Source organism: Aspergillus mulundensis, assembly GCF_003369625.1.
Source record: "Aspergillus mulundensis strain DSM 5745 chromosome Unknown scaffold_10, whole genome shotgun sequence".
NCBI lineage: Eukaryota > Fungi > Ascomycota > Eurotiomycetes > Eurotiales > Aspergillaceae > Aspergillus > Aspergillus mulundensis.
Window position 1 is genome coordinate 398,201 of NW_020797898.1, and position 22,170 is coordinate 420,370.

At 37.4% G+C, this 22,170-nt stretch overlaps 6 protein-coding genes across 6 annotated transcripts; 3 read left to right on the top strand and 3 right to left on the bottom strand.

The window, feature by feature from the left end:
• Positions 1–219: 219 nt before the first annotated feature.
• DSM5745_08551 (uncharacterized protein) lies at positions 220–1,901 on the top strand (the record flags this gene model as incomplete). The annotated part of the gene is made up of 3 exons (XM_026750567.1): positions 220–378; positions 448–861; positions 924–1,901. The coding sequence occupies 3 exons, from the start codon at positions 220–222 to the stop codon at positions 1,899–1,901; spliced, it is 1,551 nt and encodes a 516-aa protein (XP_026600580.1).
• An 871-nt stretch (positions 1,902–2,772) lies between these two features.
• Positions 2,773–3,169, bottom strand: DSM5745_08552 (putative uncharacterized protein binC; the record flags this gene model as incomplete). The annotated part of the gene is made up of 4 exons (XM_026750568.1): positions 2,773–2,787; positions 2,841–2,886; positions 2,960–2,991; positions 3,059–3,169. 4 exons carry the CDS (start codon positions 3,167–3,169, stop codon positions 2,773–2,775), a joined length of 204 nt encoding a protein of 67 aa, XP_026600581.1.
• Positions 3,170–4,466: 1,297 nt separating this feature from the next.
• DSM5745_08553 (Kelch repeat protein) lies at positions 4,467–5,518 on the bottom strand (the record flags this gene model as incomplete). Its single annotated transcript, XM_026750569.1, has 2 exons — positions 4,467–5,308; positions 5,359–5,518. 2 exons carry the CDS (start codon positions 5,516–5,518, stop codon positions 4,467–4,469), a joined length of 1,002 nt encoding a protein of 333 aa, XP_026600582.1.
• A 293-nt stretch (positions 5,519–5,811) lies between these two features.
• On the top strand, positions 5,812–7,516 carry DSM5745_08554 (Zn(II)2Cys6 transcription factor domain-containing protein; the record flags this gene model as incomplete). Its single annotated transcript, XM_026750570.1, has 2 exons — positions 5,812–5,883; positions 5,927–7,516. The coding sequence occupies 2 exons, from the start codon at positions 5,812–5,814 to the stop codon at positions 7,514–7,516; spliced, it is 1,662 nt and encodes a 553-aa protein (XP_026600583.1).
• Positions 7,517–7,798: 282 nt separating this feature from the next.
• Positions 7,799–8,929, top strand: DSM5745_08555 (SDR family oxidoreductase; the record flags this gene model as incomplete). The annotated part of the gene is made up of 3 exons (XM_026750571.1): positions 7,799–7,858; positions 7,915–8,706; positions 8,792–8,929. The coding sequence occupies 3 exons, from the start codon at positions 7,799–7,801 to the stop codon at positions 8,927–8,929; spliced, it is 990 nt and encodes a 329-aa protein (XP_026600584.1).
• Positions 8,930–9,055: 126 nt separating this feature from the next.
• DSM5745_08556 (uncharacterized protein) lies at positions 9,056–11,092 on the bottom strand (the record flags this gene model as incomplete). The annotated part of the gene is made up of 1 exon (XM_026750572.1): positions 9,056–11,092. One exon carries the CDS (start codon positions 11,090–11,092, stop codon positions 9,056–9,058), a length of 2,037 nt encoding a protein of 678 aa, XP_026600585.1.
• Between the last annotated feature and the right edge of the window lie 11,078 nt (positions 11,093–22,170).

Sequence of the window (22,170 nt, forward strand, 5' to 3'; positions counted from 1 at the left end):
AGTAGACATCACCAACCACTGAGGATACGCACAATGCCTTTTTTCAGTTTCAGTCTTAAAAACTTGCCAATCCAGCAAGGGTCCGCAAAATCCCCGACGATCTGGCCCACATGCACTATCAGATCGCGCACGATTCGCCAGCTGGACCTCGGCCATGCAGCTAAGCGCTTCCCCTACGTAGCTGGAGGGGTAGAGATATAGTCGGAGATTATATCTATCATGCGACCCCCGCAGTTGCCGGCAGAATTTCTGCGCTCTGGCGGTTCCGAGCAAACAGCTGCGATGGCTCCGGCTCGACAGCATGTCTCCCGCCTCGTTCCTAGCTCGGATACTCTGCTCTTCCTCTGTATCGTGGGGACTTCGTTTGCGGACTCAGTGGTATGAGTACCTTATTCGTCTATACTAGATGGATTGTTCATCGCACTGACCTCGTAATACCATCCCCAGTTAACAGGCTTCGACAGCAGCCTAATGGGCAGTCTGAACGTCATGCCCACCTACAACAGCTACTTCACGCTCACGACCGCAACCACTGCCCTCAACACAGCCAGTTCCTACATCGGCGGCTGCATGGGTTCTCTAGTCGCCGGGCTAATCGCCGACACATACGGACGGCGCATCGCAATCTGGGCGTCCGCAGCGATAAGCGTGCTCGGCGCGGTAATCCAAGCCGCAGCTGTGCATATATCAATGTTCATCATCGGGCGCGTTATTATCGGCGTTGGACTCGCTGTCGCTGCGACCGCGACGCCGACGTTTGTCGCGGAGGTTGCGAGGCCAGGTTATCGGGCGTTCGCGCTGGGCATGTATTATTCGTGTTGGGGGGTCGGGACGCTCCTTGCGACGGGGGTTTGTTACGCGGTATGCATAGCACTCCATGGGACCTCATTGGTCTAGGTTAAATGCTGACAATAAGAATGTAGACAAACAGCTGGCCGAACAACTGGGCCTGGCGCCTCCCCAGCCTCCTCCAAATCGTGCCTGCCTTCTTCGCTGCGGCAATTGTGGCCTTCGTCCCCGAGTCCCCGCGGTGGCTGGTGAGCCGGGGTCGAGCTGCTGAGGCGCTTGAGGTCCTAGCAATCGTGAACAGCCAGGCGGAGAAAGACGACGCATCCGTCCTCGCTCAGTTCAGCGAGATATCCACCGCCGTCAAACCCACAAACCAGCAGCAGCAACTCCCCTTCCTACAATCCTGGAACACAAAGTCCAACCGCCGCCGTCTCTACCTAGTCACCAGTTTCTCGGTTATAGTGATGCTATCAGGCGACAGCATAATCACCTTCTATTTCGGCTCCATGCTCAGTCAAGCCGGGATAACTGATCCCACAACCCAGCTGGAGGTAAACATCGTCCTAACATCCTGGAACCTGCTCATCGCCGTGATCGGCTCCTGGTACGTCGACGCCCTCCCCCGCAAGACCCTCTGCGCTTTAAGCCTAGGCCTGCTCGCAACATTCCAGTTCCTCCTCGCCGGCCTTACAGCGCGGTATGGCGAAACCGACAACAGATCAGGCGTGTACGGCACCATCGCGAGTATATTCCTCTGCACGGCGGCATACAGACTCGGGCTGACGCAGCTGACGGTCTTGTATCCGGCTGAGATTCTAAGCTATCGGATTCGGGCTAGTGGGATGGGCCTGTACACGTTCACGACAAAGGTGGCGGGGTTGGTGAATGCGTTGGTGTTTCCGTTTGCGCTGGAGGATATAGGCTGGAAGACATATGTTGTTGTTGGGGCGGTGGATTTGGGGATGGTGCTTGGCGTGCTGGTGTTTTATGTTGAGACGAGGGGGTTGGGGCTTGAGGAGGTTGAGGCGTTGTTTGGCGACGAGGGGAGGGGAGCGAAAAGGGGAGCGAGGAGGGAAGTAGATGGTGGGACGGGGAGAGCAGATTGTAAATAGCAAGAGCGTTTAGACCTGACTCTATAGGTAGGCTGTGGATATATTCATGTTTCATGTTTCAGTTATGTTGAGATGGGATATTGCCTAGGTATGGTAGGCTCGGCAGGTATGCAAGAACCATCGCGAATTTAGCTTCCATCCTAATTCTGACCGCTATACTATAGTCGGTACATGAAGCATCAAGCTGATCCAGCCATTCGTGCAACTTGCCATTCAAAACTGGCTCCATACTTGGTTTGGAACCTGAATATTCATCCCGTAAAGCCATGGGCCCATGTTCATTTGTCTCCCGACTTCCGATGTTTGTACATATTATATCTGAAGCCCAGGTCTCTTGCAGCTTCCGTAAACTAAGCCAGGGCACCGACTGCTATACCAAGAGCCGGAGATCATGTGGGCTGGGTGGGCTGGGTATACTACTGGGAATTGCGTTTTGGTGGCGGAAGAGGAGGGAGAGAAAAACGGCGAAGAGCAAGCCAGTGAGCCAATTGGAGCTTCTACCTCGAGCTCAAGCTACCTATGGTAACTGAAAGGATGGAGATGGAGCCTTGGAGGGATAAACTGCCTTCGGGCTTGGAGTGTTGAAAATCCTGGTAGAGGGTATTCTTGTTACTTGGGGCTTGTATAACATGGATTTGAATCTTGAATAATGAGTGCGTGTATATATCAACACATATTTGGAGATTCGGTACACCCGAGCAGATTGGGCATTTGTGATTCATCATGGTGGCAATCATGCCCACATACAATCATTCCATATTACAGACCTAGTTGTGTTTCCATTGAATCGTGCTCCCCCCTTTGTAAACGAGTGTGATTAACATGAATCAGCTCCCTTTGCTTCCAAAGCCCACCAGGCATTCAAAATGCCCTAGTAGCAACGAGTCTACGGCAATCTCATTAGTTACAGATACCACAACCTCCAGGGTTTCAACATACGCAGCAAATCCGGATCGAGCCGGCTCCATCACATTCCACCAACCCACTGCATTCATTAATGTTAGCTCCGCACGCGACTCCGTTGCTCGTTTGAGCTGGAGGTTGATAGAGGAACTCACCGGGACGAGCAGCTGTCGGGGAAAAAGACTTCCTGCATGGAGTCAGCATCCACGTATAATGAAGGGAGCGGGAGCGAGAGATATGTGAGAGAGACGTACAATGCAGTTCTCGCCCTGCTGTCTCTTGTCAAGAGAGGCCTTCTCCAGCTCCATTGATGGAGCGGCGTAGGCGAGGGCTAGGAGGGTGGTGAGGGCGGCAATGAGGCGCATTGTGCCGATGATGCAAGACAAGACTAGATGACGGGTTGAGAAGCGAGAATAGAGAATGGCTGGAATGTATGGTGCGATGATGAGGATGGATGAGGAGTTGATGGGAGGAAGATGCTATTTATACCTCTGTTTCATCCACGTCTCCAAGGTCCATCCAAGAAGAAGACCATGACCAGGACGATATGATCTCAGCTGAGTGAGAAAAGCCAGTCAACACAAACAATCTTCCAATAGACAGCTTACAGAGGCGCACAAGGTCAGATTGACCAAGGAAGAACCCTGGACCCTGGACGCCTAGTGCTCGGCAACCCCATCCCAAGGTCTCTAGATAGAAAAGAGCACCATTGTGCCTTTGGCTGGTCCAATAGGTTATATGCCAAATGCGGGGTGTTTCCTCCAGGCACAGCCTCGGGGGGCCTTGCATAGCGATCGGCGTCTGAGGTCAGCATAAGGGAGGTATCAGCGCGCGGGGGGACAAGCCAAGCGGCGCCAGCCGTCAGCCACGTCAAGCTGAAGAAAAAAGCATAGAATTCTCAGGAGGGGCAGCGAATGAGGCTGTTTTGGCCCCATCTTGGCCACGCTGAGCGTGTGTATGCTTCTGCAGGTGCATGGGTAACTCTTATTCTTGGATCATGCTCATGCTTCTGTTTCAAGGCCACCACTCCAACGTAATACGGCCTCTCGAATACCTAGGTAGGCTAGCTTGAACGAAGACTTTGCTTAGCCTTGCTGCAAGCTGACAACCTGAAAAACTGGGATCAACTCTTCAATGAACCGGTACGTTGATATCCGCGGCAAACAGTGGCCAGTGCCAGTGCTGGTAATTTTCCGGTCAGACAACTACTCCGTATAGTGCCCCAGAGACCCGGCCATCCGGTAGACTTGTGGCAAGGGATGCGAATTGAACTAGATGGTATTTCTCAACCATATGGGCCGTATGGACGAAAGAATGGTTGGAGAGGACTTTGGTAGAACAACAAGACTAGGAAGTTCTCACGGGCAAACGCCACACTTGAGAAATGGATAGGGGATAGATATGATACAGGGTGTGCTCTTTGTAGTTAGGGCCTGACTGCTGCTTATTTCAAAGCGAGGTCTGTCTCACTTGCCCAAATATGCAGCGCATGAAATTCACATATTATCATGTTAGAGGAAGCGGCAACACATCGTCCCGAGGTTCATCTAGAAGCAATTCGATGGCTGACTACAGTGTCTGATTGGAATGGCACAGCTAAGAAGGGACCTGATACTCATATACCTATAAACACATGGGTATCTGTACGCGTTGCTTCAGCAGTTAAAACTGCAACAACCATACATCGCCCAACCGCTCATTCGACTCCGCAAGTCCCCCGTGAACAACAATCCCAGACTCGCCCAGCACATCGGCATCGAACCATCCACGGGCTGGCGTGGCCTCACCCTCCACAGCAACCTCGGTCCACTTCTGCGCCGCGATGTCGAAAGCCCAGACGTCCGAGAGCATCTTGCCTGCTCCCTGATGCCCCAAAGCGCTGGGGTCATGCTCACCGAACAAGGTGATGAGCGATGGCTTGCCGTTGATCAACACCGCCAGAAGGGTGCTCACGCTTCGTGGACTGGGGCCATTCACTCCATCTGCCGGATATTTAATTGTACTCCACTTGTTCGTCGCAAGATCAAACACGTCCAGTGTACCGCCCTGCTCCGTTTTGCCGTCGAACCCGTTCATGCGGTAGATCTTGCCGTCGAAGTACGCGATTGATGTGCCGCCGCGCTCTGGGCCGGGGGCTTGAGGTAGTTCGGTCCATGTACGTTCGACTATATTGAAGGCCCAGAGATCGCGGAGTCGGCCTTTCTCGGGGCATCCGGCATGCAGGAAGATTGTGGCTATCCCGTCGCTCGTGAGGGCGTGGTAGCTCCGTCCAGCGGGATATGGGGCTTTGGAGTCAGCCGGCTTGACATGCGACCATTTACCATTACATGTTGATGGGTCAAATACCCAGAGGCTGCCCTTTTCTTCGATCGGGGCCATGGCTGTTCCGCCGCGGCCGGAGAAGATGTAGACTTTTCCGTCGAGGGTTGCGGATGCAGCGCCGACCCGAGGGGATGGGGAGCTTTGAACATCAGCGATGCTGATTATGGCATTTTCTGAGGCGTCTGTTCCACGGTTAGTCTGTCTGCCTCTGATTGGGGATGCGAACCCGTACCACTGCCCATCGGTATGCGGTATACAGCCGAGTCGACAGGCTCTCGGGGCCTCAGCTCTCCGCCATAAATGAAGGCACTCTTGCCGATGACGGACAGTGTCTGAGATGACCTCTGGATGGAGGCATCACTCAAGAGCTTTTTCCATACAGCCGATACCATGTTGGGTCAGGTGACTTCGTGTTTCTTCTAACGGGAGAGAGAACGGTTGCTAGAGGGGATGTTACAAGATGAGAGAAGCTGCCATGGGTATCAACGAGGTTTATATAACTGGCGAGAGCATTGTTTTGGAAGGGGCGTAAGTCTGGCCATCTTGAGGTTGATGTAGAACAGTCCGCAAGGTCCCTACCTCCCCGGCGTATAATTTGACCGAATCGGGTTAGCGTGGAGGGGCTCCGATCTCGCTTGTTGTCTGATCTTCTCATCTTCCTCAACTCCCAACATCTTTCACCATCATGCAGCCAGGCCCCCGGAACATCAAACGAGGCCACTCCGGATGTCGACCGTGCCGGAGGAGAGGCAAAAAGGTGAGCCAACCCTCTGGACACCGTCCGCCTGCTAACCCTTCAGTGTGACGAGGCCAAGCCTGATTGCCGAGCCTGCGTACGCCTGAGACTGGAGTGCAGCTATGGCATCGTCTATTCGTTCCGCAATATCGACACCCAGTCCTTTCAGGGCAATCTAGATCGTACGAGGGCCTTGGCATCCTGGAGTCCATCCATATATTCCCAAGCACACACCGGAATCAACAGAGATGCCCGCTACTTGAATCATTTCATCTCGCACGTCAGCCATCTCCTCCCAACCAATGGGTCGGGATCCCAGTTTACCCAGGAGACCCTCAAGGTGCCCTATCTACGCTCCGCTGCCCTCTGCATCTCAGCATCCAGCCTCTCAATGCTCAACGCCCAGGTCCAGACTCGCTCCTTACCAAGCGACCCGCGAAGATCGGTCTGGAGTCCACTTGCCAATCATGCGCATAGCGTCCAGGCTCAAATATACCACGACGAAGTTCTCGCGCAATATGGCGGCACGGCATCTCTCGGTATCCCCTCTGAGGCTCCCGGAATTCTCATTGCGCTCACGATCCTGGCGTATTATCACCACGCCTCGACAAATCACCTCCAGTTCCGCCTTGCGGTCTGGGAGACCGTCCGATTCGTCTCGAGACACAGAGAAAGCCTCACGCGATCACCAAGTGGAGCCCAGGCGCTGCAAATGTGGTACCGTCTCTGCGTATCCCATCGTCTGGGCAAACCACCTGCACTGCTACTCGATGGTGAAGGGATCAGTGCGCACGGGCCGAATCTATACCCGGATTCGTTGGAGGCTCTCTATCTGGGTTGTATCATGGGTATGAGTTCGGATGACCTTATTTACGATATCCTCATCAAGACAATTGAGATTCGGTCGAGGATCGTTGTATTTAAGTGTGTTGCGGGGATTGCAGGGGTATCTGAGGAATCTCGGAATATTGGTGGTGTCGCACATGGGCTTCTCAATCGATTTATTGGCCCGGAAGATGCACCGGATAAATGGAATGAAGCCCAAGAGGGCTTTGTTCGTGGATCCCATCTCCAGGGCTTATTAGAAGTCCAGCGCGAGCGATTGGGAGTGTGGAAATCGCGGCTCAGGGAGACTCAATCGCCAGACAGTCCAGCCCCTTTCCCAAGGCACCGCGACGCAATGAACGCGCTATATTCCGTTCTCTGTGATATGATGTTCTACGAAGCTGAATCCGACAAGAAGCCCTCCAAACACACCCAGAACGTGCTCCAGATCCTCAGCACCCTGAACCTATCCGACAGCGTCACATTCGACATCTACACATTCAGCCTTACAGAAGTCCTACTGCAGCTCTCTGTACTTCCCAAGTCGACAGACCTCTTCAACTACATTCTGGATGACCTCTGGCCGCGTCTTGAATCCAGCGGCCGCGGGTACGAGCACTCGCACTACCCAACACATCTGGTCAAGCGGATCATTGGCCTGATTGCGGGATATTGGGACAGAGGCAGAAATGTCAGATTTGTGCTTCCGGCTGTCCGAGAGGATACGCCTAAGACGAAACTGTTAAATGTGGAGGGAGAGCTGGGAGTCGTTGTTTGTGGGCGGAATCTGGACGGGGCGCATTTCGTTGAGCGGGTTGCTCTGCCCTAGCCGGAGATCGATCGTCAACCAAGACCACAGGAACTACGGTTGGCACAAGCTTTTCGCTCCGACCTCTTTCCTTAATTCCGCACTTGCTCGTAACTCTACTGCATGCCTAGAACACGCTGATTCGGCGATGTGACGGTCATGACATGCTCATCGACTGACGTCACCCTGACCGAACGACGCAATGGCAATTGATACACCCCCTGGAGACCTCACTTGCTCGCAATCCCTATCTTATACACACCTGCTCATCATTTATCCACCCAGATAAGACTAACCAACGTCATGTTCGGAAGCAGCAACACCTTCGACCCCAACACCGACGTCCCAGATCTATCTGGAAAGGTATCCCCAACTCCAGCATCCTATTCATAAAAAATACAAGCTAAAGAAAAGCCCAGGTCTACGTCGTCACAGGCGGCAGCGCAGGAATCGGCTTCGGCATCTGCGCACACATCCTGCAACACAACCCAAGCGCCCTGTACCTACTCGGCAAAAAAGAAGAGCACATCGCCGAAGCAACCGAGGGGCTAAAGAAATACGGCGACGTGTCCAAAGTGCACAGCGTCCAAATCGAGCTCGAGGACCTGCATCAAACAGACCGCGTCGCAAAAGACCTCGCATCCAAGCTCGACCGCCTGGACGCCCTCATCCTCAACGCAGGCCTCGGCGTTGGCGTCTTCGGTCTAACCAAAGACGGCCTCGACAGCCACATGCAAGTCAACCATATCGCGCAGTTCCACCTCTCGCGGATCCTTATGCCTCTACTGCAGAAGACGCCGGAGTCCAGACTTGTCCTGCAGTCATCCGAGCTCCACCGCGCCATCAGCAGCAGCGAGGTGAAATTCGCCTCCGTGTCCGAGCTAAACAGCGACATTGGGCCGGCGAAGCTGTACAATCGCACCAAGCTGGCGCTGGTCCTGTATGCGCGTGCGTTGGCGGAGCGCAAAGCAAAGGGGCAGCTTGGGTTTAGCACGGACGCTAAGAGCGGGCCGTGGATGAATGCGACGCATCCCGGGGCCATCAGTACGGACCAGCAGAAGCAGGCGGAGGATGCGTATGGGGCGTTGGGGAAGGTGGGTGTTGCGGTTGTGAGGCCGTTTATGAAGGAGCCGGTTGATCAGGGATGTCGGGCGGCGCTGTTTGCGGCGACGAGTGCGGATGTTGTTACGGATGGGATTCAGGGGCAGTATGTGAGTTTGTCCCAACTACTACCGTACCTCGGGCGCTTGTTTGGTGCGACACCAGTGGAAATGGTTGTGTGCTGATTGAGAATAGATCATCCCCGACCGCAAGCCGACTAGTCCGTCCAGCGATGCCCAGAGCCACGAGCTGCAGGAGAATCTGTGGAAGTTGACGGAGCAGGTCTTGAAGGAGAAATTGGGCTCATTGCCGTATGAGACTCAATATGTCTAGTCTTGCTGATCATCTATGCATCGTTTATAACAGCACGACCACTAGTATGCTAGCTCTAGAAGATGACGATGTATTTACAGTTCTTAAACACCCCCCCTCTCTGTCCTACATACCTAGGTACAAGCCCTAGAACAGCTTAAACTCAACCAACCTCACCTTAACCCCCTCCTTAGGCGTAAACACCAACCTCACCTTCTGCGTATTCACAGCAGCCCACGCAACATCCGTAATCCCATTCCTAACAGCCTCCGCATACCCATCACCCTCAACCTCAACCCCAACCCACTCCGTCCCATCCAAATACTCAACGCGATACTCCCCCGGCACATCAACATTACTCCCCGCATGCACCGCAAACGCAATCTCGCCCCTGGAGACTTCAGTCTCACTCCCAAAATCAACCTCGTACCAAACACTCTCCCCGCTTCCCACCGGCGTATCCCACCAGTTCTTGATCTCCGGGTAAAACCACACCCGCCCGTCAATGACATCGTGGATATCTGCCGCCTCAGCACCAGACACAGAGACGTTCCCAGCAGGAAACCCCGAGTCCAGCGCTAACTGGATCGATTTCGCAAGGGGCCGGTTGATAGCCGGTGGGTCTACTCGTGTAATATCCACAGATAAACGGGTCAACTTGTCTGACCTCGCAACGACCTCCCCGTCAACTTCAACACGCAGTCCCTGCGCGGCGTACCGACTTCCATCAGCATCCCATTGAATCGAGACATTATGCCCGTGATACAGCACATCCTGCAGCCGGAAATACGCCACGTCGTCCGCGAGCGGATTCACATCCAGCACATCCTCCGCCGCCGGCCTAACCCCCACAAACCCCGAAATCACCTGGTCGACGAACCCGGAGTGGAAATAGTGCGGACTCCTCGCGAGTCCGACGATGGGCACGCCCGTGTCCGCATTATAGTCCTCTTCCAGATTCAATATCCCGCCGTAGGAAGGGTTATAGTGCAGCTCCGCGTACTGCGCCAGGAGCGCATTGTAGTCTTTCTTGCTTATGACCCCCGCCGCAGACGAGACCGGGTAGTGGTCCAGCACATTCGCCAGCGCCGTCAGCACCTGCGTGATCTGGTACGGCCACGCCGGCCCGTTCCATTGGCACTCCGGGCTCGAGCCTTCGTAGCGGTACTGCCGCATGTAGAACTCGTAGCTTGGCTCGTTGGTGCGGAGGCCGTGCGAGCCAGCGAGCTCGTTGGCGTCTAGAATATGCGTCCAGGCGCTCGCGTACGCCGCGCTGTCGTCCGGCAGGTCGTGCGTCCAGGGGACGTAGCCCACGAGCTCGCGGCCGCGGATCGGGTCCCAGTACGTGACGTTCTCGTTGGTGACGTAGAAGCGGTCGATGAAGTGGATTAGTGTGGTATTCCAGAGGTGTGTCTGGGTGAGGTTCTTGAGGGTTTCTGCGGTGGCCGCGTACGTCGCGGACAGCTGTTCATTACCGGAGAGCGCGGCGAGGGCTGAAATCGCCTTTGCGTTCGCGAACTGGTACGCGTTGATGCTGGGCCGGAACGCCTCGCCCCCCAGGAACCCGTCGTATCCGCCGCTCGCGTCGATGCTGGAGATCGTGTACTCGGTTGCGTCGTCGAGCGGCTGGATCCAGTACAGCCCCTTTGAGTCATCGAAGCCGCCGACGCCGCCGGTTGCGGTTTCGTCGCTCCATCCTTCGTACACGGACACCATTGCCTCGAGCCGTGCGGTTGCGTCAGACAGGACGCCGTCGACGAGATACCCCTGCCAGACGCCATCAGCCAGGACCTCCGAGAACTGATACGGGTACGTGTTCGGTCCGAAGAGGGTATCCGCGTAATCTTCCTTGAAGCGGCGGTCTCGAGCCCACCGGCCCTCGCGGAGGTGGTAGTTTGCTGCGTTGATGAGGATCGCCCAGGGGCTTGTTTGCCACCCTACGTCGTTGATGAATTCGGTGCTTATGTACCCGAGGGCGCCGAGGTCCCGCTGGTGGGCGCGGAAGAGGGACCAGCGGTAGTAGTAGACTTCTTCGAGGGATTGGATGGAGGTTTCGAAGACGGGGATTCGGTCGGTGTACCAGGGGGCGTCGGGGCCGAGGTATTTCTCTAATAGAGCTGTTGCGTTGAGGGCGTGGGATACGCCCAGGAGAGGGGCTAGGGCTATGAGACCTTTCGGCTTCATCGTGCTGCTGTTCTAGGGTAATGGGGGTGGAAGCCCACTTGTGAAACGGGTGCAAGTGGTGAGCATCGGGGTTATATACCATCTGTTTCTTGCCAGGTCCTGCGCCCGGAATCCCCGCACTCGAGTGAATCACCAGCGGGTCGTAGACTAGGAGGATCTCCTGATCGAGTCTTGGTGTGATGATATTCTTCAGGATCCTGCATTGGCGCGGCACCCCGCTCGGGGTTTATTCGCTTTCGTCTGCGGAGAGCCGAGACCAGAGGGACCTTGCAGGGCGTGTTGCAGTGGAATTTCCGATAATCAGTATTGCCCCATATTTTGTATCCTACCATGGGCTGCGTTGCGAATCATTTTCGTGATCAACTTTCCCGGAGCCTTATGGTGCTGAGAAGATATATATCCAGGGCTCAAAGTGCAGGGGGTGACCGACCCCTCTGCCTGCCACACCCCTGGAACTAAACATGATTCGACAACATGCCAGTTCTTTCTGCTGCTGCGACAATCATGGCACCAGTGAGTGTGTATTCCTCGTTATTTCCAGCCTAGCCAATGCATTTCCAGCTAACGCTTATAGCTTCCGACGCCATGGCTCTGTTGAGGACTTGGTGACATCCTACAACAATTACACGACGTTGACTATTTTCAGCACGGAAAACAAAGGGAGCGAGGAGAAGAATGCAGTAAAGACCTCATCAATCGCTTTAGAGCTGTCATGATATACCACTGAATATAGTATCGGCGGTCTAGCATGCTAGCTAGATAGAAGTGGCTGGCTTTAGCAAATATATCAACCGCGCCAAATAGTATGGCTACAACCGGCAAGAAGGCGTCAAAGTCAACAGCCAGCACCTGATAAACGGCTTGAATACACGATTCCACCGTCATCGACGTCCCTATAGGGGCTGCGCCCTGTACGGGGTTGATTTACGAGTTAGATTCGATGGGATTATATGCAGGAAAGGAAGAACACCCTCATGTCTGAAAAGACGAACTTTTCTCCACGGGGGTATTGATGTCAGCCAATGGTGGAGATTGCTTAGTTCAATGAGGAAGCGCTGCAGTAGGGATGTTAAAATGTCGTCACAAAATAGACTGTGACCGACACAGCGAAATGTCCATGTTTTTTATAATGGTTAGAAATAATATACACGTGACTAAAAGTGGGTTACCGTGCTTACTCATCTGCCGCCCAAACCCACCTCCCGCCCAAAAATTAATCTCCACCACTAACAAAAAATAAAGCTTTTTAATATATATAAAAGGTATAAAAACCTAAAATTTTAGTAATATATTTTATACTAGCTAATTACTTTATATATAAATTTAAAACTTTTAAAAATATTATAGTAGCTAGATCTCGCGGCCTTAATAATTTATTAAAACTAGGGTATTAAAAATAACTTTAAGGCTAGGGGGGGGAAGTTTTTTTTTAAAAAATATTTTTAAAGTTACTAAAAAATTACTTTTTTTTAATTTAGCTAATTTAAAGCTATTTTAAAGCTAGTTTTCCACCTTTTTAACTATACAGGCCTTTTTTTTTAATAGTTTTTTTTAGCTTTTTTCCTTTTTACTTTAAGTTATTATTTTTTTATATTTACGGCCCGTAAGGCCTTATTTTTATTAATTTATTTTTTTTTTTTAGCTTCCTGCCGGCGTAGCTTATTTTTTTTATTTTATTTTTAGTAAGTTATATAGCCTTATTTTTTTATTTTTAAAAATTGCGGGCTTGCTAAATTTTTTTAAAAAAATAAAATATTATATTACTATTTTTTGGCTCCTGGAGTTAGAATATAAAAAGCTTTTTTTATTATTACTTTTTTTTTTATTAATAAAAGTGTTTTTAAGGCTTTAAAACTGCGTTTTAGCTAGTATAAGCTTTATATAAAAATAATAAACTATATTCTTAATTTTTTTAAATTTTTTAGGTATAGGGGCTGCTTTTATATTTTTAATAAGTTATTAAATATTTTTTTAATTTTTTACTTTTAATATTTTTACTAGGGGATTAGTTAATATTAAAATTTTATTTATATTTTTTTTAAATTACTTTAATACATGCTCTGGATCCCAGGGGAATAAGCTAGTTAAACTTTATAAATTTTAAATATTTTTAGGTATTAAGGCCTTTATTTAAGCTTACTAAAATAATTTAAAAAAGTTTTATTTTAATATAATATTAAGGCCTTAATAAAAATATATAAATATATTTAATTTACTTATATAGGCCTTAGTAAAAAAAAAAATTTTTAATATTAAAAGGTTATAAAGTATAAATTAAATAAGGTAAATAAGTAGCTATAAGAATCTTATTAGCCTTATAATAATTTAGGAACTTTATTATTATATAAAAGCCATGGTTATTAAAAATAAAAAGCCTTTAACACCTTCTTGCTTAATTTCTTATTTTTTTATTAAATATATTTTAAAGCCACGTGTATTTAAGCTTATTATTTATTTATTTTAAAAATAATAAGGTAAAAAAATAGTTATAAATATTAATATTAATATTTTAAAGCCAGGAGTTTTATAGTTTATTTATAGTTAATTAATAAATAAAACCTAGTAGTAGCTATTTTTTATTAATTAATATATAAGTAATAATAATTATTTACTTTTAATTACTATTTTATAAGTATTACTTAAAGCTTTTTTTATAAAGCTATAACTTTCTAAAAAAAATTCTCTTGCTTTTTATAACTACCTTAATAAAAAATCCTTTTTTATTTATATTATAAGTATTTTTAGGTAGGACCTTATATTTATTAATTTTGCGCTTTAAATAGTTAAAGTATAAAAAGTATTTATATTTTAAATTAGCCTTTTTTTTAAAGTATTAATTTTAGTTATATAGGCGCTTATAAGTTTATTTTAGTATTTAATAAGCTAGTATAAAACCTAGTTATTTTTTAACTTTTTTTAAGTAATTTTTTTTATAAAATTTTTAATTATATTATAAAAGTAAAATAAGCCTTTACTAGCCTGTTAATTAATATACTTTATAAAAATTTTTAATTATTAAGTGCTAAGTAATAATTAATTTTTATATTACTTTTTTTTATACCCTGGATGCCTTTAAAATATTTAAATAAAATTATATAATTTATACTAAAATTTTTAATAATATTTATATATAAAAAATATTCTTTTAGCTTTAAAAATTTAAAATATTTTATTACTTTATTTATTAAAATAAAAATAGGGGAGTTATAGCTGTTTAAATTTTATAAGTAAATATTAATATAAATATAGTTTAGGCGCTAAGTAGGTTTAGGCGGCAGATAAGTAAGCACGGTAGTACTAACTAATAATTAGGCGCCCTGCCTAGCTAATAGGCTTTTAAATTAAAACTAGCGCTTTTTTTTACTACAGGAGCTAGACCCTTTAAGGTATGCCAAGTGTTAATTTATTAATCTTATTTTGCTGTGATCGTTACACTGGTTATTTAGGTGGTCACAGACGGTCAGACATATGTTGGACCGCACCCCTACGCTGCAGCGCTTTGACAGCGCTCAGGCGCCTTAGGCAGTCTTAATTAAAATATTATAATGCCTACCACTAAATTACTTACCCGTATAATTAAAATATTTATAATTTTTTAAATATTATAAAATATTAGTAAAAGTATTTAAAATTTTTATTATTTTTAAAAGCTTAAATTATTTATATAAATCTTAGTTAGCTCTAGGTTTTAAATATTATTATATTTTTTATTTAATTTTTTAATATTTATTTAATTAATAGCTTTTTTTTATATAATATTTAAAGGGCTTTATAATTATAAGCCTGGAGAATTACTTAATAATTTAATTTATTAAATTTTTATTTTTTTAAACTTTTTAAAGTTATTTATATCCCCTAAGTACTAGCCCTTTATTATATAAAGGCCTTTTATAGTTAATTATTTTTTATATTTATATTAAAAAAGTTAAATATTAATTAAACCTTAACTTTTATACTTAATTTATTAATTTAAAAGTTATTATAAGCTTTATTACTAGTGCCTTAAATATAATAATTTTTTTAAAGTTTAAAAAAATTAGCTAGTATAATATAGCTATATTTTATGTATTATAATTATTATAAAAATTTAAAAATATTTTAATTTAAAAGTAACTTACTAGACTTTTTTTAAGCTTTTTTAACTTCCTAAAAATAATATTAATAAAAAGGTATTAAAAATATTTAATTAAAAATAAAACCACGCTAAGCATATTTTTTTAAAAATTTAAAATATTAATAATATTATATAAAAGTTAATTACACTTTTTATTTAGTAACTTATTAAAAATAAGCTTATTATAAAAATTTTTATTAAATTAAAGTAGTAACTTACTTTTATTAATTTTAAAATTAAATTTAAGGCCTTTAATAGTTATATTACTACCTTTATTATATTAATTTAATAAAAAAAGTTACCTAGTAACTTTAAAATTATAAGTATATTTATTAAAAAATCTTACGCCTTAAGTAACCTAAGGCTAATAATAAAATAGCTAATATAATATTTTTAAAGGCTATTAATAAATACTTAATAGCCTATAAAAAGCGCCATGTAAATTAATTAAATTATAAAAAATTTAGTAAAACTAATTATTTTATTTTTATTTTTAAATTTTAATAATATTTTTTTACTACTAATAGCTTTACTAAAACCTTTATAAAAAATAGCCTTTATTATACTTACTAAAAAGTTAAATTAGCCCTTTACTAGTAATTTAAATATTAAAAGTTTTTTTATTAATAAACCTTCCTGGGCATTAATTAATAATAAATTAATTTATTTTTATAAATATAAATATATTATAAAATTTTATTATAACTTTATATATTTACACTATTTAAAGTCCTATACAATAAATAAAAAACTAAAAAAAAAGATTAGCAAAGCACTTAAAAAAATAATAAATATAGTAAAAAGCTTTAAAAGTTAAAGGTTAAGAATACTAAGCTTTTTAAAAATAAAAAAAATATTAAAAACTAAAAAGCTTAGTAAAATAGCTAAAAAAACATGTAATTTATAATTTTTAAAAAATATTATAAAGTAGCCCTAGTATTTAATATTTTAAGTAATTTAAAACTTTAAAATACCTTTATTTTTAATACTAGTGCCTTTCTTTAGATTTATAATAATTTTAGTTATTTTACCTTTTTAAATTACTTTTAAAGTAGTAATATTTAAGCTAAAAATATAATTATAGTTATATAAGACTATAAATTAGTTTTTATTTATTTAAAAGTATTTAATAAAGGGATTATACCATTTACACTATATAAAATTATATATATTTTTAAATTTTATCTTAATATTATAGTAGCAAGGCCTTTTTAAAAAATTAAATATACTTAAAATTTTAACACTCTTATACTTAAAAATAATAAACTAGTTTTTTATTTTAAAGATTATTTTTTAGGCCTTTAAATAATAAAACTAAAAAAAAGTTTTTTAAAGCTAAAAAAGGCTAACACTTTAATTTAATAAAAAATTAAAATTTTAATTTAAAAAATATAGCTTTAAAAAATTTTTAAAGCTTTTTATTAGTAGCTAAAATATATTAATAATAAAGCACTTAAATATCTTTTATAATAATATAAAAAGTTAATATTTTTAATTTTTAATTACTTAAGTATTATAATACTTGCCGGGTTAGTTAAGCTTTTTAATAAATATTTAAATAACTTAAAAAACTAGTTACTAAGCTATTTATTTATATTTATACTAATTTTATTTTTATAAAGCTAGTAATAAATAAAAATTAATAAATAACTTACTTTTATAATAAATACTTTAAAATATACTAGGCCTATACTTACTAGCTTAAAAATAATTATAAAAATATTATTAAATAATTTATATAATTTATATAATTTATATAAAACTATTATAAAGTTACTTTAAAGTTCCTACTTAATAATAATAAACCTATTTTTAATAATAATATTCCTAACTTTATTACCTTTAAAGGTATTTTTTAAAACTAGTTTACTTTATATTTTTTATTTTAAAATAATATAGTTAAGCGCTCCAAAAGCATTCTAATTTAAAAAGTTAAAATAATAATTTTATATAAAAATATTTTACTTAATATATAGCCCTAGGTTATAAAAGTAATAGTTTATATTAATAATTAAATTTTTATTAAAGTTATTAATTAAATAACTTTATAAAAAAACTTACTAGCAAGAAGCCTTATATTTTAAGTATTTAAATTATTAAGTATTTTTTTAGGTAAGAAAATCCTAAAAAAAGGCCTTTATAAAATAAAGCTAAGGGCCTTATTTAAATATTTTATAAATTATTAAGCTTTAAATATTTAATAAATTTAATTTTTTTTTAAAATTAGCGTGTTAAAGCTTATAAAAATATTATTTTTAATAAATCCTAGCTTTATAATTTATAAAAACTATTTTTTATTATTAATATTTAAATTAATTTTTTTAAATTATTAGTTAAGGTTTTTAAACCACCCTTTTGCTGCTGTATTACTAAAAATATAAACCTAAATTTAAACTTTACTAAAAAAAATTTTTAAAAAAAATAAGGGTATTTTAATAACAAGCAAGCCAAGGGTAATAAAAATATTTAAAAATAAAAGTATTAAAAAAATAAAAATAAAAAAAGATTTAAATATAAAATTATATTTAGGCTTAATTTTAGTAAAAATAAGGCCTTTAATTTATTAAAAGGGTTTTTACCTTTTTTTACTCCAGACCCTATTTTAAAACCTTAATATTATAAAATTTTTATATAAAAATTAATATTAACTAGTTTTTTTAATAAGCTATTATAGCCTTTATAATAAGTTACATGCTTTTAAATTTAAAAAAATTTATTTTTAAACCTAGCTAGTTAATAATTATTATAAAAAGTAAAGCAAGCCCACTTTTAAACTTTTATTTATGTTATTACTAAAAATATAAAAGGAGGTAAAAAACTAAAAATTAAACCTATTATTTTTTTTTAAATAATTAACTAAATAATAGCTAGTACCTTAAAATAATTAAAAAAACTTTAAATTTTATTTAAGTACTTTAACAAGCTATATAAGCTATATTATTATTATAATTACTTTTAATTTTACTTTTTATAACTATATATAATTTACCTTTTTTACTTTTTATTAAAATTTTAAAAAAAAATAATATTTTTATTAAAATAAACTCTTGCCTTTTCCTAAGTATTAAAAAAATTTTAAAAATTATTTATTTAAAAATATATTTTTTAAAGCTATTAACCTTAAATTAAATAAACTTAAAAAAATAAAAGTATAAAAGGTAGTTAATAAATAAAAAGCAGGTTTAAATAAGCTAATCCCCCTACTATAAGTATTTATATATAAATTTAATACAAATAGCTACTTTTTTAAGGCTAAAGCTTAAATTTATATATATAAAAATCTTAAATTAATTAATTATAAAAATAATTAAGTAGTTATAACCTTTGCCTGTTTTTTTTAAGTTATTATAATATTTATTACCTTTTTTAATATAAATATAAAGTAATATAATATTATTAATACCTTTTTTAATATAGGCCTTAATAAATTTATATACCTTTAATTTTTAAATAGTTATAAGTAAAAAAAAAGCTTTTAAAGCTTTTAAAGCTATTTATAATTTTAAAAAGTTTTTTTATTTTTAATAACTTAATTTAACTACTACCTTATATAAATTTAGCAATACTATAGTTTTTAAAAAGGAATACCTTTTTATTAATAAGCTAATAATTTTTTTAGTATATATAAATAATTTTATTTTTATAAACTTTTTTACTAAGTAAGGCTGCTTTATAATAACTACTTTTAAAAAAAAACTTTTAATAAAATATAAGCTTTAGTATTTTAGTAAAGTTAAATAATTTTTAAAAGTTTAAATTTTTTTAAAATAGGCCTTAGCGCAAGCTCTAGCTTTTTTAAAATTTTTATATTAAAGTTATTATAAATTAATTTTACTTAAATATTATAATTTAGCTATTTTTTATCTTGCTTTTATTACCTAGTAAGCTTTATTTAAACTTTAATATAATTACCTTTAAAAATATTAAAAAATAAGGTTAAAAATTAAAATTATTAAATATACTAGTACCCTTACTTATTTAAATATTTTTTATATAATAAGCTACTTATTAAAATATTTTATTAATTTTATAAATTATTATTAATATATAGTAAATTAACTTATTTTTTATTTTTATAATATATACTTTCTTATTTTTAAATACTTTAGTTTAAATAGCTTTAAAAATAAGGTTTTTATTAAAAAATATAAAATTTATAAGTTATACTTTAATATAATATTTATAAATTATTTTAATTAATTTTTAATAGGGGTTATATTTATAAGCTATATAAAAAAATTAATTAAATAAAAAGTTATAAAGTAATGCTTAATTATTATTTTTATTATTAAAACTAAATTACTTGCTTTTACCAAGGCCTTTAAAATAACTTATTAGTAATAAAAAATTTTAAAGTTATGTAATTTAATTTTTAATACTAGCTTTTAATTTAATATAATAATAAATAAATAATTAATATTTTTATTAATATTAATATATAACTTTATTTAAAGCTTTATTATATTAATATTTATAATTTATAACTTAAGTAAAAAGTTTAATATAAAAACTTTTATATTAAATAAACCCTTATTAATTAAATAATTATAAATAACCTTATAAAAATACTTATTAAGTAATAATACTAAAAAAATTTATTAAAATACTAGGTTTAGTAAATATTTTTAGCCTTATTTTTAATTAATTTAAAAATAAGTAGGTATTAAAAAGGCATGTTAATTAATAATAAAAATTACTTAATTTATGTTATTACTGTTATGGTGTTACAACTGCGCAGTGTTGTAATAATGTAATCCAGCGGCCTAAGGCCACCGGGCGGAGAAATATTAGCGCTAAACTAGCCGCGTGCTAAGGCAGCGGCTAGTTATATAATATATAAAATATTAAATTTAACTTTAAACTTTAACTTAAAAAATTAGTAATTAGTTCTTATTATAAATATATAATACCTTTTTTATTATAGTAATTTATATTTTCCTAAGCTTATTATAGTATATAAACATAACTTATAGTTTTAATTACTTTTTTTTTTAAAAAAAACTTATTTTATATAATAGCTAGGTAATAAACTTAATTCCAGGGGCTAGTAAATAATACTTTAAAAAAATAATTATAAAAAAAAAAAAAAGTTTTTTAACTAAACTTATATAAGGCTATTAATAACTAAAGTTAGGGCGCTTTTTATTATTAAAAAAAGTATAAAAGTAAATACTAGTATAAAATAACCTAATAATTTAAATAATTTTTTATTTATAAAAAAGCTATACCTAGGTAAATACCTAAACTATAGCCATACTAAATATTTTAAGTAATATTATTAGTTACTAGGCAGAGGTTAAAAAAAAAAGCGCCTTTATAATAATAACCTTTAAGTAAATTTAATAATATAAAAAATATAAAACCTTAAAGCTTTACGCGGTATAAGCTTTAAAAATTTATATAAAATAAAAAAATACACCACGGGCCTGGGTAATTTAAGTAAAAATAAAAAAAAAAATAAAAAATAATAATATATAAGGGTTTTTATTAACTTTAAAGTAAAAGTAAATTTTATAAACTAGCGCTAGGCAAAGTTTTACTTAATATAAAGTAAAAAATTAGCCTATAAAGTACGCGCAGTTAATAACTATATAATAATATTTTATAAAAAATATATACTTATAATTTATGCCAGAAATTCTGCGCGTAATATATAGTATTATTAGTAAAACTTTAAAGCTATTAATATTAATAATTATAATATAATTTTAAAATTTTTATGGCTACTAGCCGCGATACCCATTTTAAATTAGTAAATTAATAATTAAATATATAATTAAAAAGTAAAGTACAATCCTAAATATTTATAATATATAATAATAATATAAAAATACACCATAAAGATTACTACAGGAGTTAAAATACTTTTAATATAAATTTTTAAGTAAAAAAACCATATTATAATATACCTTAATAAGGTAAAGGTTAAAAAAATCCTGCTACCTAAATAATATTATAAATATATAAATATATTTTTTAAAGTAAAAGTAAATATTTTTATATTTTATTAATTTTATAATTATATAATTAAGCTATAACCTAGTGCTAAGCCTTTAAGTAAGTATATTTACTTATTATTTTTAAWAAAGCTTAAGGTTTTATATAAATATATTAAAAAAGTACTTAAAAAAAGCTAAATATACCTATTAAAAAGCCTTACAGGAGCTTTAGTATTATTTATATTAAAAAAAAATAATAGCCTATATTTTTACATAAACTATTAAGGCCTAAATACTATTATAATTAAAAATATATACCTACTACTACTACTTAACACAACCCTTAACTATTTAAAAACAGGAAAAATTTTTACACAGCTAGATTTATAAAACACGTACTATAAACTTTAAATTTATAAAAAAAATAAGTAAAAAATAGTATTTAAAATATAATTTAAACTTTATAAATACTAAGTTATGCTATTTAAACTAGTAAATATATTAATAATATTTTAATTTTATATAAACCGCGCCCTAGCTAGGCTAATTAATATAATTTATATTACTTATTTAAATAATATTATTATTTTTTTAAAAAATAAGAAAAAACACAAATAACATGTGCAAATAATTCTTAAAAAATTATATAATTTTAAGCTATATATAAAAGTTAGTAAATACTTATTTTATATTAAGAAAATTAACTTCTTAGGCTTTATTATAACTATTAATAAAATTAAAATAAAACTAAAAAGAGTCTAAACTATTATAAAGTAGCTAATGCTAAAAAATATAAAAAAAGTAATATTTTTTTTAGGATTTTACAACTTTTATTAAAAGTTTATTAAAAATTATAGTTAAGTCGCGGTAGTACTATTTAATCTTATAAAATTTAATATAATTATAAAATACCTACTAAAAAAAAGGCCCTAAAGGTATTTAACATATTATACCTTAAATTTATAAAATAGTTATTATTATAACACTTTAACCTAAAATTATATATATAGTTATAAACTAACACC